Source organism: Lagenorhynchus albirostris, chromosome 5 (genome assembly GCF_949774975.1).
Source record: "Lagenorhynchus albirostris chromosome 5, mLagAlb1.1, whole genome shotgun sequence".
Classification (NCBI taxonomy): Eukaryota; Metazoa; Chordata; class Mammalia; order Artiodactyla; family Delphinidae; genus Lagenorhynchus; species Lagenorhynchus albirostris.
The window spans coordinates 47,763,572-47,781,981 of record NC_083099.1 but is presented as its reverse complement, the minus strand read 5'-3'; the positions used below and the strand labels follow the sequence as shown (position 1 = coordinate 47,781,981).

Genomic DNA, 18,410 nt, shown 5'->3' with positions numbered 1-18,410 from the left:
TTGTGGAATACATTAATCATAGTCTTCCCTCTACAAAGATTTTGGAACTTAACAAATACTGCACAAACAAACAAAACAGCAAGCAAGCAGCATCTGGGTGCTCATGCCACTGTCTGCCCAAGAGGAGTTTGTCCTAGAATGTTAAAACTCAACCTGTAAAATTCTTTTCTGTGTAGCAACAGCATAAGAATTTACTCTCCGAGCATGAACAACTTGTAGTGACTTTGGAAGACCACAAGAGTGCACTAGCTGCTGCACAGGTTAGAAGGGTAGCGGCCTCTCTGGGTTCTTTTTAAGTCTGCTTAACATTTCTGAATTCCTCTGTGCGTGTAGTCTCTTAAAGGCCAGCCTTCACTGAGTTCCTTAGGACAGAGCTTTCCTGATCCTGAAGATCATGCATGCTTTCAAAACTCGATCAAGAGAATATTAAATAAACCTTTGATTTTTTTTTTTTTTTTGCACTGGCAGTGTGGTGCATATTACTTTTTCTACCCTCCTCCAGCCCCTGCATGCAGTAGTCTAATACTTGTTTCAGTCACAGAAATTATCCCACATATGTGGTCTTTTGCCACCGTGTGACCTGTATTAACGCTTGCTATATGATCTGTAGGATTTTATGATGCTAGCTACCTAAATAAATTATTGTCAAGCTCTATATTTTATTCCTCCCTCCCTTGCTCCCAGCTTTACAGCCCGCACACACTGCTTTGGGGACTAGGCTTATGTGTTGTTTGGTCAAATTACAGGAAATAAGAAGAGCTCTCAAGTCAATAGAGAAGGAAAATGAGGGTCGTAAGCTTCATTTGTTCAAAGCCTAGAACAGTCCTCGGCACAAGGCAGGCCCTCAGTAGACACTTACTGAATGAACAAGTGAACAAATACAAGTGTTGGAGAGCTTATTAAAGTAATACCACATTGAGTGTTATACAGCTTTCTAGTCGAAGCAAAGAAATAAGAATGGCTAGTTTAGTTGCTATGTCTTCTTAATCACCGGTCTTCACTTTTCTTCTCTTGGAAGAATTAAAAGAAAAGGGCAAAGGAAAACCAACTATCTGTGCTTACCAGGAGACCATGTATTATCTTTTGTCTTTATAAAATTATTAATAGAATCATATGCTGGGCCCTGATTCATCTCAGAGGCTGTAGCATCTGTGTCTCTGGGACCCTTTTTCAAGGCAGTCATTGATTATCTCCCTACAAAACTGTAGCTGTGTGGTAATTTTTTTCCATGGGTATAAATTAAATTGACTTTAGAGGATATTATTACATTCAAAACCTTCTTTATAAAATTTTTACCAATTATTATTATTTTCTGTGAGGCTGCTTTTCATACTGAAAAATATGACAAACCAATTTGAATATTCTATGTACTATAATAGCCATAAATATTAGACTAAGCAACAATTTGAAAATTCAGAAAAATATAAGTAAAATAGTTCATTTAATGACCAAAGCCAGATTCTGTCGTAAGCATCCTGGGAGTATTGCCGACAAGGTTTTGCAACAGAAAAAATATTTTTATTTAACTTACATATAATTTTCTATTTCTTTCAATAGCTTTTTGGTTCTTTTGGGTGGGGCCTCCAAGTTTCTCCTGCTCTTTTACCTCCGTATTAAAACTTTCCCCAGAGCTGCTCAGAAAACAACTGCTATTTCAGGCATCTACGTCTCTCATGTAAATCATCTTATGAGATTCTGTCTTGACAACCTGATTTTTTTCTTTTTTTTTTTGCGGTACGTGGGCCTCTCACTGTTGTGGCCTCTCCCTTTGCGGAGCACAGGCTCCGGACGCGCAGGCTCAGCGGCCATGGCTCACGGGCCCAGCTGCTCCGCGGCATGCGGGACCTTCCCGGACTGGGGCATGAACCCGTATCCCCTGCACCGGCAGGCAGACTCTCAACCACTGCACCACCAGGGAAGCCCGACAACCTGATTTTTAAATGGAATAATTAAGGGCGGGAGAAAGCAGGAACAGAGTAGAATTTGAGAGTTTACAATTTATCAGGGATTATCATAATGACTTTATGTACAGAATTTTATTTACTATTCACAACCTACTGAGTCATATAATACTGTATCCTTTTTATATCTAAATAAAGTAAGGTCAAAAAGGAGTACTGTAGCTGGCCCCAAATCATTGCCCAGAACCAAGCTGGAAGCTTAGGGACATCAAAGTCACACTTAACTCTTCAGCTGGAATTTGTGGAGACTCCCTGTATCACAGTTACCTGGGCCTTGCTCCAGACCTACTGAATCATCATTTCTAGGGTGGGGGGTCCAGGAGCCTGCATTTTTAACATGATCCTTCCATAATTTAACATGATTCTTAATGCACGCTAGTATTTGAGAACCACAGCATTGCTGCCTTCAAAGGTTATGTATCTAGGAGGAGGAGAAAGAAAAAAAGACTAGAATATTTATCTTATTAAAAGTATCATTGTGTGGATGTCATCTTTTTTTCTTTGACCTCCAAAGTTGGTTTGCAAATGTTTGGTAGATTTCTGGGCTAAGGGCCATTGTTAGCCGTTTGGCATGCCTTTGTTCAAATGATAAAGAAGCACTCCCCTGAGACAGATTTAGCAAGCAGACTTCTTCACCTCTGTGTGAATTAGAAAAAGGCAGAAAAGGGGTGGGAGAGCACTGTACAGGTGCACAGCTGTGGCCGCAGGAGCACGACTCACCAGCCTCGACTCCCCGTCTGCTGTGCACACTGAGGGCAGCGGCCCTGGCCAGCAGGCTCTTTCTTTCAGAAGAGATTTCTGGGTTCTTTGTGTTCATGGAGTATGTGTTTACACACACAGTATTTCTGTTTTAGGGTTACGGTGTTGGTGCATATGATGAGCTAAGTATAGTCTCTTGGTTTTCCTACTTAAAGTGTTTGATTTTTTCCGTCTTTCTAGCTTCTTGTATTAAAAATATCACACACACACACACACCCTATCACATATACACACGGGTACACACATATGAGTATATGAGTATATTCTAGGCCTATGCCTTCATTAGTGCCTTTGTTGCTCTAGAAGAAAAGGACATTCAGAATTGAAGAATAAAAATCCAGCCTCATTTCATGCCTATGCTATTGCTTTCCAAAACTGCAGAGCACAACACAGGAAGCGCTCTGGAGAGGAAGGGACCCTTTGTGAGCACGTATTGACTGGAAGAAGAGGGTGGCCTGAGTGATTTTACATGTATATTCAGTTACTTATTTGAAGCCTATGGTTCTTTTCTGCTGAAAAGTATTACTCAGACCATATTGGTAAAAGATAATCTGCACTTATATTTACATAATTGTGCAATTTTAAAATAGAGTTTAATGTCATAAAACTGATTGCATAGCTGTCTTACTTTTAATAATGATATTTAGACTAGAAATTTATATATAAAAATCCTGACTTAGTTTAATGTAGCACGGGAAACTAACATCTGTCTTAGATACTTTTTCTCTATTCCCTTTAACTCTAATTTGCATGTGCTTATAAATGGTTGAGCATGTCCAAGTAAGTATAGCTAATGCATGGAAACAGTCTGCGTATTCTTCCTTTCTTGCATTTAGGTATAATATTTTTGTCCAGTCTTCCAGTGAACCATCTATGAATGATATCCTTTTCCCTCCTCAAATTGTGCAATTTGCATCCAATTGTGCAATTTGTATGCAGACTCAAGTTGCAGAATATAAACAACTGAAAGACACTCTGAATAGGATTCCAAGCTTTCGAAAACCAGAACAAACAGAGCAGCAGAATATTACCCAGGTGGCACATTCTCCACAAGGTGACAGCGCAACAAGGGACAAGTTACCTGGAGAGCCTCGGGAGGTAAGAGGCATGAACTGGTCATCTGTGGTCAGGTTGCTTTCCCTGTCAAGCTGTCCTCAGGTGAACTGCTCTAAATATTGCCAGCTCTAACTGCAGAACACCGGTTCTCACATTTTAGCATATATCAGAGTCCCTAGCAGGGCTGTTAAAACAGGAATAACTGGGCCCCAGCCCACAGTTTACAGTTCAGTGAATTTGGGGTGAGGCCTGAGGATTTGCATTTCTAGCTGATTTCGCTGGGCTGGGGACGCACACTTTGAGAACTGCTGTTCTGTTTCCTGGAAAAGACTGAACTAGTTTTGTCTTTCTTCATGTGGGTATATTTGTTTGAAAGGAGCTGTCATGTCTGAATATTTTAGGGGTTTTTTTTTGGGGGGGGTAGAGTGAGAAGGTTAAATGATCATGAGGATATTATATGACAGTCAGCCCACTTAAGTATTAAAGCTGATAATATATTTGAACTTGATGCTGTACTTGGTCCATACAAAATATGTCAAAGTTCGTATTATATAGCCTTCATAAAACTACAAGAGTATAAGTGCTAGTCACAGAATCCATTTTTTGTATTCCTGTTCTTCATAAAATTAAGCCTTGTTGCTTAAGAATATCTCCCAAGTGAAACATCAAAAGTGGTGTCGCCCATATGATTAATTCTTACAGAGTTGTTTATGCAATCACACCTGTAATAAAAATGGCAAGTATGATTATCTTTCCCCCGACAAAGTCGTTTTAAACAGTGAATGTTTGAGAAGACTTTCCCCAACCCACCTTCTCATCACCTTATGGGAATAATTAAGTTGAAGTGAGTGGACTTCGTTTGAATCTTCAGTCTGAGCAAAGCATTCCTTCACAGGTTCTGTATCCCCCTGGATGCTTGTTCTTTGTCTGGGTCTTATGTTGCTCCTAACTTAAGAAAACACAACCAGAGCCCTGGTGTGGAAATTGGTTCTATTCTCTATCTAAGTTTAACTACCAGTTTACTGGATTAAGCTTTTAAAGACTCAGACTTTTTAGTTCTTCCATCTGGGAGGTGGAGATAATAGTCATCTGCTCTAACCTTTCTCACGGGGATGTTGTGGAGATAAGTGACAGGTGTTGGAAAGCACTTAGGGCCCTTCAGAGAAATATTTCCTGTAAAGCCAGGGCAGTATCAATTCAAACTTGTCAGGTATGCAAGGACTTGGTAAAATGTACACCTCCAAAAGCCGTCCTCAGATGTCTGAGAAAGGACTTTTTCCCTTGGCTTATTTGTTTATGTATACAATCCAGTTTCTAAGTTATGTTTCTGCTAATTTAAGAACAGGGCTTCACATTTATTTCAATTATGGGACAGCAACCTGACCAAAGAAAGTATTCTTTCTGCTAAAGAAGGTTGGTGGGAGGGAGGAAGGACAGTGACACATTTTCCTATTGATATTATACCATCTCTCTTTTGCCTCTCTTTTCTAAGTGATGAAGACCGTATAGAAATCTCTGAAACTTGCAGAGAAAACTGATTTAAATCAACCAGTTTTAGAAGAGGAGTTCTCTGTGAAAAGACACATCTTTTTTTTTTCTTCAGAGTTTTCTGTGTTAATAATATAAAGTACTCACAAAAGACTTCCTCTGGTTTACAAAGAAATACCACTTTAATACATCAGAAATGTTTAATTGTACCTGATTTAATGGGCACTATTATAGCCAACATATGGGTGTCCATTAGTAATGGCATTCTTTTTTTTTATATTTGCTAACAGAAAACAAAGCTAGCTCATCCTCTATTTGATCTTATCCTTTTCTTTTCATATAATTATTGAAAACAAAATTTACCTTGAAGAAAATTACGTATTTGATCACTTGAAGTATGAGGGTTTTTCCCTTTGTATTCTAAGGGAGAACAGGAGTTAGATTGCTTTTGAGGGTAGGGTCTACTGAGATGTGGTCACTTATAGGCTTTACTTTTAGGTTATTTACGGTATTCTTTCCACGATGAAATTTTGCTTACGTTGTCTCTATTTTGTAGGTGAGATCACACAGTGAGAAGAGTTAAGTGACTCCACTGCAGCCATACCTTTCAGTCAGGACTCTATATTTCTAGACTCCAGGATTTTGCTTATGTTGTAACCCCGTAGACATGGTAATAAAGAGATTCTATCACTGCTTTCGAAATAGAAGAGTGTCATTTCCAGTGATGTGCTTGGCCTAGGTGTCCCGAAATAGCGAAGTGTGGCAGAACCATGAAGCAGTCCCTGGAAGAACGGAGGAAACAGAACCTTACCCTCCCACCCAGAAGGAGGCAGGATTCCAGGCGCCCGCAGAACTGACCCGGCGAGAAGCGGGCCGCGAGGAGCCCGAGGGGCGGCCGGCGGAGGAGGAGCACAGGAGGGCCCTGGAGGAAGAGGCGATGGAGCAGGTCGGGCAGGCCGAGCACCTCGCGGAGGAGCACGACCCATCGCTGGAGGAGCATAGGAACCGGGAGTGGGCGGAACGGCGTGAGCGGAAGGAAGCCAGGCTCCTGGAAGGGCAGGCTCGCGCTGGGGTACGAGGTCATCCAGCCAGTTGCCTGGGATAAGGGGTGCGCCTTTGTGTCTACGTGCAGTTGACCCTTGAGCAGGGCAGGTTTGAACCTCACGGGTTCACTCCTACCAGGATTTTTTCAGTAGTAAAGACTGCAAGATCCGCGGTTAGTGGAACCTGCACGTGGGGAACTGCCCAGAGGAGCCCCTATAGGGAGGGAGGCTATGGAGGAACCCTATATACAGGGGGCCGACTGAAAGCTGTAAGAAGATTCTCCACTGCACGGAGGGTCAGCGCCCCAGCCTCCCACACTGTTCAAGGGTCAGCTGTGTTAAGGAAAAAGCCCTCGTGTATAACAGTCTATAAAATAAAATTGGGGTGATCTTGCTAAATGTTACATGTACCTATTTAAATGTTCTTTTGTGATGTTAGTAGCATAGCTACCTTATCCCAGAAAGACGGTTGGGGAAAAGAGAAGGTGCTATGCATGTATGTATTGTCTTTGTCAAGAGTGTGCAGTGAGAGAGACTCAGTCACACCCCTTTAACCGAGTAGGAGAGTAGATGGGCACCTCATCCCGCACCTTCCAGTCTGTGCTCGAGCCCCGTGGGCATCTTGAGGCCGAGAAGTGACGCATTTTCTGTGGTCAAGGGTACTTTTCTCCCTGTTCACTTACTTACTGTCAAATCCTATGTTGGCTTTTGCACGCTCACCTTCAGGGTGGTTAGCAAGTCATCAGAAAGTTGACTTAAGGACGTGCCACTAGGTGAGTGAGTGTGTTTAACCAGTCCCACTGAGCACTCCCCTCTCACATAAGTAAGACTCATAAAAACATCCATTATTATTATTATAAATGAGACTTTAAAAGAACTGAAAGCAGCCCTGAGTGCAGCCAGGTGTACCTTCCTTACACAGCCTCGAAGGTGATACCTGACGGTAGGCTACCTGGCCCTTACATGGACGCTGGTCACCTTTTATTTATAGCTCTGAAGCTTTGTTTGGCCTCGAACGTTCCAAGACTTCAAGCCGCTAGAGGCTTTGGCTGGGCAGGTGTGAAGGCCCCCCTGCGGGTGCACTCTTAAATTGTTGCAAAGGTGGCATGAAGAAGCCTCTCTCCCAGTCTTGGGTCCTTCATAGCTTTCCTCAAAGGTAATTCCCCACTAGGTTTAATTTCCCTCAACCATGCACCCTGTTTCCTTTGGTGAGAACTGTGTGGACTTGTATTAGTTGGGAGAGGGGGGCGGAGGAGGGAGTGGTAGACGGCTTAATGGAAGCAGAGTAAGAATTCCTGTATCAGGTTTTCCTTTAATCAGAAAGTTCTCTCTTCTCATCCATTTTTGGTTTCTTTGAAGAAAAACGGTTCTCTGCTTTTCCACCCTAATCTGAAATTTGACTTGTTTTGGCTCCGCTTAGCCTGAGATTAGTATATGCATTGCGAGAGTTAATTAGCTTCCCTAGGTCTTTAGGCTTCATGGGAAAGCCTTAGCCTCAGCCTCAGCTCACAAATCGCCCCATTTAGTCTGAGGTTATTACGTGCCCACATATACCAGAGCCTTCTGAGCATAAATTTAATTAGGGTTGAAACATTTCTTCTGTTGCGTCCTCCTCCATTTGAGAGGGAGCACATTAAAAATCTGCCTTAATGCCAACAAATGGAGAAGACCAGTTGCTGAAAGAAGCCAAGGGTGATTCAGAGCGTTGGTAGACAGGAGTGGAGTCCAGCCGCGGGGTGGCTTTGGACCATTATGACAGTTGACCTGACAGATAGGTGTTCACAAACCAGCCCTGCCTTCTGCGCGTGTCGCGCGAAAGGGACGAAGGGAGGACCCAGGGGACCCGACAGTTCTTGCTCTGCAGCGACTCTCTGTTCCCCAGGTGTATCCCTCGGGCAAGCCGGTCGCCAAATTCCAGTCGCCGTATGAGGAGCAGCAGAGGCTGGCAGTGCGGCGGGTGGAGGAGGCCCAGCGGCCGAAGGAGCGCCACGAGGCCCCGCCCCAGCAGAGGCTGCAGGGGCCCTTGCCGCACCAGCACCAGCCGCAGCTCCTCGCCAGGGAGACGGCCCAGCAGAGGCAGGCTGGGCTCGCCGAGGGCCGGCCGCAGCGCCCGGAGCAGACACGGTAGCCTCCTGATGGGCCTAGGCAGCCCGCCTCTGGCGTTCACAAGCAGGATAGAGACGGCTTCCTGTATTTGTTACCCGTGAACTTGAGGGGCTCCTGTTGCTCGTGTAGCTGAGGCAGAACCACTACCTGAAAACTACATTCCAAACATTGAATTTTCAGAATAATCAACATTTTTTTCCCCTGCTTAAAAATGACAGTGTAGGGCTTCCCTGGTGGCGCAGTGGTTGAGAGTCCGCCTGCCGATGCAGGGGACATGGGTTCGTGCCCCGGTCCGGGAAGATCCCACATGCCGCGGAGCGGCAGGGCCCGTGAGCCATGGCCGCTGAGCCTGCGCGTCCGGAGCCTGTGCTCTGCAATGGGAGAGGCCACAACAGTGAGAGGCCCGCGTACCGCAAAAAAAAAAAAAAAAAAAAAAAGACAGTGTATGTCTCAAAATAACCTATCAGGTTTTGTGCTAACTTCATTTTATTTTATCATTTGAAAGGTATTTTATCTTTTATAAGGCATGTTTTGAAAGTATCTGGAATCTTTATTAAACCTAATTGGATAAGTTTAAGAAATATTTTTATGGCTTTTCAAAAAGTGTCGAAAAATTCATTGATAACTCTCTTTAAAGATAAATGACTTATGTCAAACTGTGCTACTTAATTTGTGTCCCTGAGGTGATGATTGTTTGTTTCCCTTGCAGGCAGCAAGCTCGTTATGATGCTGTAGATAATGATGTTGTTCAGGGAGCAGAGGACCAGGGCGTCCAGGAAGAGGAAGGAGGTGGTGAGCTTCTTAGATGATGAATGTTTTAATAAAACTGCTTGGTAATATATAATATCAACTCAGAGTTACATGTGTATCTGCATACTCTCTGAAAGTAGAGCGTTCCTGTGAAACCTTTTGTAAACCGAAATGGTGTAAAGCAAAGAAGCCATTACCATAGGACACATCTTGCTAAGGGATACACAGAGTAAATCGAGGTAAAGCACAGGTGCTCACAGGCACAGTTCAGAGTTCTGGGGGCTGATGCTGAGCCGCTGAGTGTAGGTCCTGGGGAAGGAGCTGGACGGACGATGCCACTCTCACTGCTCTGCTCTGGGTGTGTACAGTCTCCACGAGACTCTCTCTCTCTCTCGCTGCAGAACCAACACTAGTCGCTATTTTTGCTTTTCACCTTTTTCCATAACATTGGTAATCCTCTTCCGAATTCTTTCGGTTACCCAAAACAGGTACTAATGTAGGTCTTTCGGAAAAGTGAGGTGACATAAAACGAACTTTCAAAAAGCGGAGGATACCTGTACGTACTACCATCTGTCTTTTGTTGTTGTTGGTATGCTTTTCTGAATCCTCCCAAACAGTTCACATTGGTAGCCTAAATCACGCAAGATAATCCGTTTGTTCTCTGACATTTTAGAGAGGAAATGGTAGTTTAAGCGTTTTGTATGCTAAGTACTTATTTCTAACACATTGTCATAGGACTGTTATACTTTGGGAAACTTCTACATTTTCTTCTTACCTTGGAGGTGTTTAGATTATTGCCTTGAAAGTTTTTCAAATTAAGTCAGTAGTAGCTTTCATTTGCAGGGCGCATCTATGTGTCATTTATCAAATACCGCTTACTGTGATGATAGGACTAGACAGTAACCGTTTCCCTGGCAACACTAACACTTAGCTCTGTATCCTTTCCTAAAGAATCTAAAGGAAGGTGATTACCCAAACTCCCTCTACAGCCTGTTCTGATATTTTATAGCCCTTATCATCAAGACATTGTTTTCCTTATGTCCCCCCATGCAGCACTTTAAGCTTTTTTGTTCCATTATCAGTAAGACTAGAGAACCATTTGTTCTCTCTTTTATTTAATGGATCCCTTGGTGCGCTTGAAACCTGATGGAAAGTCACCCGCATCTTTATTTTCTACAGGCTGACTACTCTCCCTATACTTAACCTTTCCTCTTGCATCTTACCGAAAGAAGTTATTTGTTCCTCTCTTTGTGTGCTCTTATCTATCAATACATTCTCTTAATTGAAATAATTTTGTTCAAAACGTAGCAAGTAAATGTGTGTGTGAGTATAAGCATGCAGTGCTTGTGGCATCATCATTACCGCCAATTCAGAGAACACAGGACGACGGGCTGAATTTGTTTTTTTAGCTCCACAAATGGGGTTGTTATTTCTTTCATTTCCTGAAATAGCATCAGTTTCTTCTTTCAGTGCCTTGCCATTTTCTCTGACATTACCAAAAATTAGTTGATAATTTTAGCGATGTCCAATTGACTGGACTTTATCTTATCAAGAAAGTTTTGATCGTTGTTTTTGGCATAATGGGGGGGGGGAAATGCCGCTTTTGTTGTAAACATTTGTTTTGGGAGAGTTAGAATGGTGTCACTTACCCACACTGTCTCTGTAGACACAAGGCCTTTCCACACTATCTCTGTAGACACAAGGCCTGGGGAAAGGGCATAACTTTTCCAGAAAAGCTGAAACATACACCTTATCTCGAGCTAACCTAGCAGGAGGAGAGAGCGGGTGAAGTGGTCTGCAGGAAAGCCCGCTGGTGACTTTGCTTTGCTTTCAAAGGGAGAATCCTGTCTGGTTTGTTTGGACTGATATTAGTTCCTTTGATTTGCTAGCCTATGAGAGAGACAACCAGCACCAAGACGAGGCAGAAGAAGACCCAGAGAATGGACATGAGCTTCAAGAACAAGGGCCCCACGAAGCTGACCCAGAATCCGAGGCAGATGTAAGTGTCCTCTCTTCCTGTCGTGACACTTGGGAACTCACAAGGCAGAAAGGAAACGTGAAGGTTTACCCGACACCGTGACTCTGGCTCCAGATATGTCTGTTATTTCATCAGCACAGAAGGAAGGTGGCTTACACAATTATATGATATGAGCAATGTTGTTAACTGTAAACCATGAGGGGTGTGTGTGATGAGAATGGGTTAAAGGTTACTCTGGGAAAACATCCAAGGAGTTTCCCTCTGGGGACTTTCAGATTAGTCGAATTAAAATAGAAAAGTAAAAAAGAGGCCTTGAAATATGTAGTAGTTCTGAAAGATGGAAAAAAAAAAAAAAGCAAGTGTGGGAGTTGGAGAGAGAACCAGAGAAAGGAGATTAACCACTATGAAACATGTTGAGCAGTCTGCTAGGGTGTGAATGTGTGTCATGTGACTCTCTGTAATCTCCCAACAGTCCAGTGACTATTTTAATAAATACACAGATAGGATTGTGAGGTTTGAGAAATGAAAGAAAAAAATTTCCCAGACACCATGATGCTATAGAAAAGTTAGAATATTAGCAGTTAGAGATATAGTAACCAGAAATGTTCTTTTTGTTTACTCAAAAAGGACCAAGACTCCCAATTCAGTTGGGTGGTCTGTGGCCGTGGCCTTGCCTGCAAATGAGTGTGTCCTTATGCTTATGTGTAGGTGATTTTCACAGTGTAAAATCCTAGCTCTCCTGTCATCTTTTGCTAGGAAATCCACCACCATGTTAATAAAATTCAGTCTGTGCTGTCCTGTGGGCCCTGCCTGTCCATATTCTTCCTTGATAAACATTGAGAAGGTCTTCCTGACAGATGCTTGAAGCCACCCTGATGGAAACAGCTTTTGCACATAACTTGCACTGAGAGGTGGCAGAACACATTTACCCACCAGCCCCTGAATTGGCATTTCTCAGAGTATGCTCCAGGGAACCCTAGCCCTGAAATATTTTCAGGAAAGAGCAAGAGCTATAGATAGCAGGAGAGTGTGAGAGAGCCAGAGGATGTGAAAGAGCAAGAGAGTGTCCATGAGAGAGCAAGAAAGCGAGTGTGCAAACGCCTGAGAGCGTCCTGAGAGCAATGGAGGGGACAGAGGAAGGGTGGGTATTCCAGTCACTGACTTTGGGAAATGCTGTATGTTTCGATTGCTTACCTGACTGCATAATTCTTTACTCTCCTTTCATCAGTTGACTTGCTCTAGGTAACACGCTGGGAAACGCTGGCCTTTCTACCATGCCTTCTCTTAATTAGAAATTATTAGCCTGCTTGTCCCTCTCTTTGTCTCATACTTTATCCATTTATTTTTAAAGTAAAAACATTTTTGTCCAGCTTTACTGAGATTTAATTGATCATCTAACTATTTTTTGAACGTAACAACTGTGCCTATTAAACGTTTTTTACTACTTGGTTAGAGTTGGAACTAATGTGTACATTTTCACGTACTTTTGCAAAAGACATCTTGTACTTTTTTTCTGAAGAAAATGTGTTACATTTTTCCTATATTTCCACACAGTTTATTGATAACGTACAAAAAGTGATCCATATAACAAGATTGTGGAGTAATTGGAGTTTAGTGTGAAGGTTATGATTTGTCACATTCCCAAGAAAAGTGTGATTTTGCTCTTGAACAAAGTACATAGCCAGGGATGTGCAGATAATACATCAGCTGAGACTGCAGCGAGCTCTTGTACATGGTCAAGGCTCTGAGGTGAATTGAAGTAGAATTTTGTGGGCTGGAGACTAAATCTCACTCTGAGGCTTCACCGTCTCTGGGAAGCATTTGCTGCTTCAGTGAAGTGCCCTATTGATGACCCTGGTGTGATCAGGGAAGCTCTTGCAAGCATCGCCATTTCTGCCCAGCTCAGGCTCTAAGATCTGAATCTTTATGAGGGCATATGTTATTTTGAAAGGTGCTTTGGGAGCATACGTGGGACATCCAGATAATTCTAAAGTTGATAATGTGAAGGGCATTCACTGAACACAATAACAGAATCACTACTTGAGAGGTGGGGTGGGGAGAGGGAGGTATTTTTTCAAACTATATTGCCGGAGGCTGGGTTAGCCCAGTCCCTTTTCTCCTGTCTCTTGCCAGTGCAGCCTCTCTCAGCTTCATGGTAGTGTTCATTATAAGGAAATGTGGGGGCTTCCCTGGTGGCGCAGTGGTTGAGAGGCCGCCTGCCGATGCAGGGGACACGGGTTCTTGCCCCGGTCCGGGAAGATCCCACGTGCCGCGGAGTGGCTGGGCCCGTGAGCCGTGGCCGCTGAGCCTGCGCGTCGAGAGCCTGTGCTCCGCAACGGGAGAGGCCACAACAGTGAGAGGCCCGTGTACCGCAAAAACAAAAACAAAAACGCACTTATTTGGGCTTCCCTGGTGGCGCAGTGGTTGAGAGTCCGCCTGCTGATGCAGGGGACACGGGTTCGTGCCCCGGTCCGGGAGGATCCCACGTGCCGCGGAGTGGCTGGGCCCGTGAGCCATGGCCGCTGAGCCTGCGCGTCCGGAGCCTGTGCTCCGCAACGGGAGAGGCCACAACAGTGAGAGGCCCGCGTGCCGAAAAAAGTAAAAATAAAAAAATAAATAAATGTGATCCACACTAGAACCTGATCGTCTACTTGTGAATTAGCCTCCTCTTGTCTTCTCGTGGGCCCTCTTCTTGGGTCCTTTCTGGTGTGGGCTTGCTCTCTCCTCAGGTGCTTTTCACTCACTTACATGTAACAGCTGGTTTTGCAAAGGATAACTCGTCTGTCAAAAAAATCAACATACCAGTGAAAGAAGTTACTATTTGCCTATCTAAATCTCTCATTTTAATTATTTCTCCTACTTGGTCCTTTGGCTTTCATTAACTGTTTTTCTTGTCATCTAGTTATGTTCATATTACTTGTGATAATTAGAGTTTTGAGAACTATTTTGGAATCACTTGCAGGAAAGAAATGCTATTTGAACTTAATTCTGACGCATCAGTCTCTGACACATAAAGCAGAGGCTTTATCTTTTGACAGTGGGACGAATACTTGTGAGTCTTGGCAAGGATAGATCTGAACAATCTGGTGAAGGACAATTTCATTTTCTGCCAGTGTCTGGCCTTTCAAATGAAATTAAACTTGATCCTGGAATTTGAAGTGGTGGTTGCTTTTCATTAAAATTTTACAGAGGGCAGCTGTAGAGGACATAAACCCAGCAGACGACCCTAATAATCAAGGGGAGGATGAATTTGAGGAAGCCGGGCAAGTGAGGGAAGAAAACTTGCCAGATGAAAATGAAGAGCAGAAACAAAGTCACCAAAAGCAAGGGAATGCAGAAATGGAGGAGCATTTGGTGGTAAGCAGATGCCACGAAGGAGGGTGGTTTTAACTCGGGTATTTTAACAATGCCTGGTTTTACGCAAAAGGGTAGCCATAACCTCATGGACAGGAGGTTCACCTCTTTGGGTTTTTGGGGGGGTCATCATGTGAAATGCCCACCCTCAGAGAGAGCAGATGATGGGCATCCTGGGCTTTGTGTTGAGAATGGTTAGTCATCATTTCCTGGCCCCTGATGCATTGAAAGTGTAATGTTCATGGTGGCCTGCCTGTTCTTTGTCCCAGAGGACTGGACAACCCATCTCCAGTGTTCGGTAACCTGAGCCTCCCCTTTTGTTTCAACAGATGGCAGGAAATCCAGACCAGCAGGAGGACAATGTGGATGACCAGTACCAGGAAGAGGGGGAAGAGGAGGTAGGAAGGGGGAGGGCAGGAGGCCAGACTGTTTGGGGCCTCACGCTCGCCTGCAACAAACCTCGGCTGCGCGGGCTTCTGTAGAAAGGTTCAGAGAGCCGTAGGCTGGGTAAGGAAGGGTGGTTTCAAGGGGAAACGGACCAAGGCTGTGGAGACATTTGGTTAGAAGATAGCAAAAATGTGGTGATAAAATCCTCCTCTCTGGTTTACCCTAGAAATTTTGAATTGAGAAGACACTTGGCCTTCCAGAAATGGCGAACTTAGGTTTATGTGATCTTTGTAAGAATATTTTCTCCTGTCTCTTTCCCTCACAAGAAAGAAAAGCAAAGCTCTGCACACTGAGGGTCTGGACTATCCCCAGAGACTTTCCCTGTAGACATGGTCACAGTGCCTGTGTCACAGGGGCACCCCCAGACACTTAAAAAATTGTATAGCCTCTCCTTTTAGCCTCTGCCCTTCTAAGAATTTAGCATCTTAATCAAGTTTAACAAAGAAGCAAAGGAGAAATATGTAAGGAGCTCTGTTGCGTAAAATGCACTTGGGTGGAATTTCTTAACATTTCATTTGAGTTTGCTTCTTACTGTAAACCTCTGGCATATCGTTGTTAATTAGGTTTATAGAGCATCTGCCTTGCTGCCACAATCATGTAATTGACTGATGAACGCTGTTGGTTGTAGCTGGTTAGTCACGGCGGGGTACTTTATGGACCGCTGAAGCTCAGCTCTCGGGAATATGATACGGATGAGGCCAAGGCCCCATGTTCAGTCTCTCTCTGGACCAGCAAATGGACCAGCAGATTAAAGCCCTGGTTCAGAGGCACCTCTCAGCCAGGCCTCTTGCAGATGTGTGGCTCTGACCCTAAGGGGAACGGCAGCAGAGGTCGGACAAATGGCAGCCTGAACAAACCCCCCCAACCCCTGAGAGCCTGCTCAGAAGGCACGAGCTGCCACACTCACGGGCATGGTTCCCTTGACTAGGTCTGCCGCCTCGTTTAGATTGCATTTATCAGCTTTTCAGAGCTGATGCTGAAATTTGTGTTTATACCGGGAAAACAGAAAAGAACCTCATTCTTTGCAGTCATTGGCAACATACACCTCTAGTCACGTGCAGTCTACCTGGCTTGATCTTCGTATTCTCTCTCCTTTTTCTCATCCTGCTGTTCATCCTAATGAAGCCCCTGAGCTGTGTTATCAGAAGAGAGCGTTAGAGAACCCAGCAGCCTTGAATATTAAGACGTTTGGCAAGAGAAAGATATTCATCTGGACCTCTCTTGTCACAGGATGTCTAGACTAATATTACTTTGTTTCATTATGTCAGATGCCAGGAATCTTTGGGAGATTAAAAGAGAAGAGATTCACCTTGGCTCCTTTTTAAAAATTCAGAAGGGTAAACATAAAATTTTAATCAGTGTTTACTGATTTTTTTTTTTTAACTTCTATATTCTATCAGGTAAGGTGGAGAGAGAAATCCTGGGATCCAAGAGGGATCAAAGATAGAAAGAAAACAAAGGCAGAGAGGCGGGAGGGAAGGAGGATGATGACCAGGCAGAGCCTGGTGCCCGACGCCGGGCAGCTGCTCCCCAGGCTGCTGTCCCTCCTCCCTCAGGGGGCCTGACTGACTGGAGCCCTTCCCCCTCCCTGCGCCTGACCCCTAGTTTCCTGCCCAGAGCTCCTAGCTGTGGCACCCCGTCCCCACTTCCTAACCCTCACACAGAGGCTCCAGGTCACCACGCCCTCTCATTTAGGGTGGTTGCCACGTGAGCTCTCAGCAGAAGACCAGCGTGCCTCTCTTCTTCCCTGGGTACCTTTCCCCTCTGCCCGCTAAGCGCCCCTTGCTCAGGCTGTGTTATATTTTTCTGGTAGTTCCTGTGGTGATTAGTTACTGGATTTTCCCACCTCTTTCCATTGTTCTCAGCTCTTCCCTTGAGGAGGGAGAAGCACTTCCATATATCAGGCAAGGACTAGTAACAGAGACAAAGTTCTCAGCAGACTGCAGCAAAAGAAGAAAAACAAAGAGGGATGCAATACGTGAGAACACATAGTGTGTTGTTTACAAGTGCTGTGTGTGTGAGCACTGAAAACCATAAAACGCTGTGTGATTTGCATCATTCTTATCTTCCTTAAGCCTCAGAGTCTTCCACTGCCTCAGCTGACCCCTGGGATGTAAGGCCCATTGCTGCCGTCGGGTCCCCTCCCTTCCAGCCCACAGTCAGCCTGACTTCTGTCACATTAGGGAGGAGCTGCATCTTGCCAGGGTTATACCTGTTCAGAGGTACAGCCCATCAGACTGATTGAACTATGAGAGTAGAGGACCCAAAACAAGTGTGCATTCTCCCTGCCTTCTCTTATCTGAGTGCAACAGTGTTATCCTTCTGAGACATAAAGACGGATGGCTATTAACACACATTCATTGTTTACTATTTGGGATCCTTAGAGTCAAAGACATTCATATGGTGAGCCCATCCTCATGTTGCTTACTTTACAGATTTTTTATATCCTTGTGAGCAAACGAGACAAACTGTGACATTGCCAAAAAGTACTATGTGTGCTTTAAAATTATTTATTTCTTCGAAGATTTTTAATCACAGTTTCAATTTCAGTGCTTGTGATTGGTCTGTTCATATTTTCTATTTCTTCCTGATTCAATCTTGGCAGGTTGTGCATTTCTAAGAATTTGTCCATTTCTTCCAGGTTGTCCATTTTATTGGCATAGAGTTGCTTGTAACAATCTCTCATGATCTTTTGTATTTCTGCAGTGTCAGTTGTTACTTCTCCTTTTTCATTTCTAATTCTATTGATTTGAGTCTTCTCCCTTTTTTTCTTGATGAGTCTGGCTAATGGTTTATCAATTTTGTTTATCTTCTCAAAGAACCAGCTTTTAGTTTTATTGATCTTTGCTATCATTTCCTTCATTTCTTTTTCATTTATTTCTGATCTGATCTTTATGATTTCTTTCCTTTTGCTAACTTTGGGGGTTTTTTTGTTCTTCTTTCTCTAATTGCTTTAGGTGCAAGGTTAGGTTGTTTATTCGAGATGTTTCCTGTTTCTTAAGGTAGGATTGTATTGCTATAAACTTTCATCTTAGAACTGCTTTTGCTGCATCCCATAGGTTTTGGGTCGTCGTGTCTCCATTGTCATTTGTTTCTAGGTATTTTTTGATTTCCTCTTTGATTTCTTCAGTGATCACTTCGTTATTAAGTAGTGTATTGTTTAGCCTCCATGTGTTTGTATTTTTTACAGATCTTTTCCTGTAATTGATATCTAGTCTCATAACGTTGTGGTCAGAAAAGATACTTGATACAATTTCAATTTTCTTAAATTTACCAAGGCTTGATTTGTGACCCAAGATATGATCTATCCTGGAGAATGTTCCATGAACACTTGAGAAAAAATGTATATTCTGTTGTTTTTGGATGGAATGTCCTATAAATATCAGAATGTGTTACTGTCGATTTCCCCTTTTACGGCTGTTAGTATTTGCGTTACGTATTGAGGTGCTCCTATGTTGGGTGCATAAA

The 18,410-nt window shown here is 43.6% G+C and overlaps 1 protein-coding gene across 5 annotated transcripts in view; it reads left to right on the top strand.

Annotated features, from left to right (window-relative positions):
* Positions 1-18,410, top strand: part of GOLIM4 (golgi integral membrane protein 4) — an 81,334-nt gene that overhangs the window by 54,453 nt on the left and 8,471 nt on the right. For 2 of the 5 annotated variants that reach the window (XM_060149952.1, XM_060149950.1), the window contains 8 exons: positions 177-260; positions 3,660-3,818; positions 6,004-6,336; positions 8,190-8,431; positions 9,123-9,205; positions 11,053-11,162; positions 14,331-14,498; positions 14,825-14,893. In XM_060149952.1, the coding sequence (XP_060005935.1) occupies positions 177-260; positions 3,660-3,818; positions 6,004-6,336; positions 8,190-8,431; positions 9,123-9,205; positions 11,053-11,162; positions 14,331-14,498; positions 14,825-14,893 (1,248 nt within the window). The remainder of the gene's footprint in view (positions 1-176; positions 261-3,659; positions 3,819-6,003; positions 6,337-8,189; positions 8,432-9,122; positions 9,206-11,052; positions 11,163-14,330; positions 14,499-14,824; positions 14,894-18,410) is intronic. The other 3 variants (XM_060149951.1, XM_060149955.1, XM_060149953.1) reach the window with 3 other exon arrangements.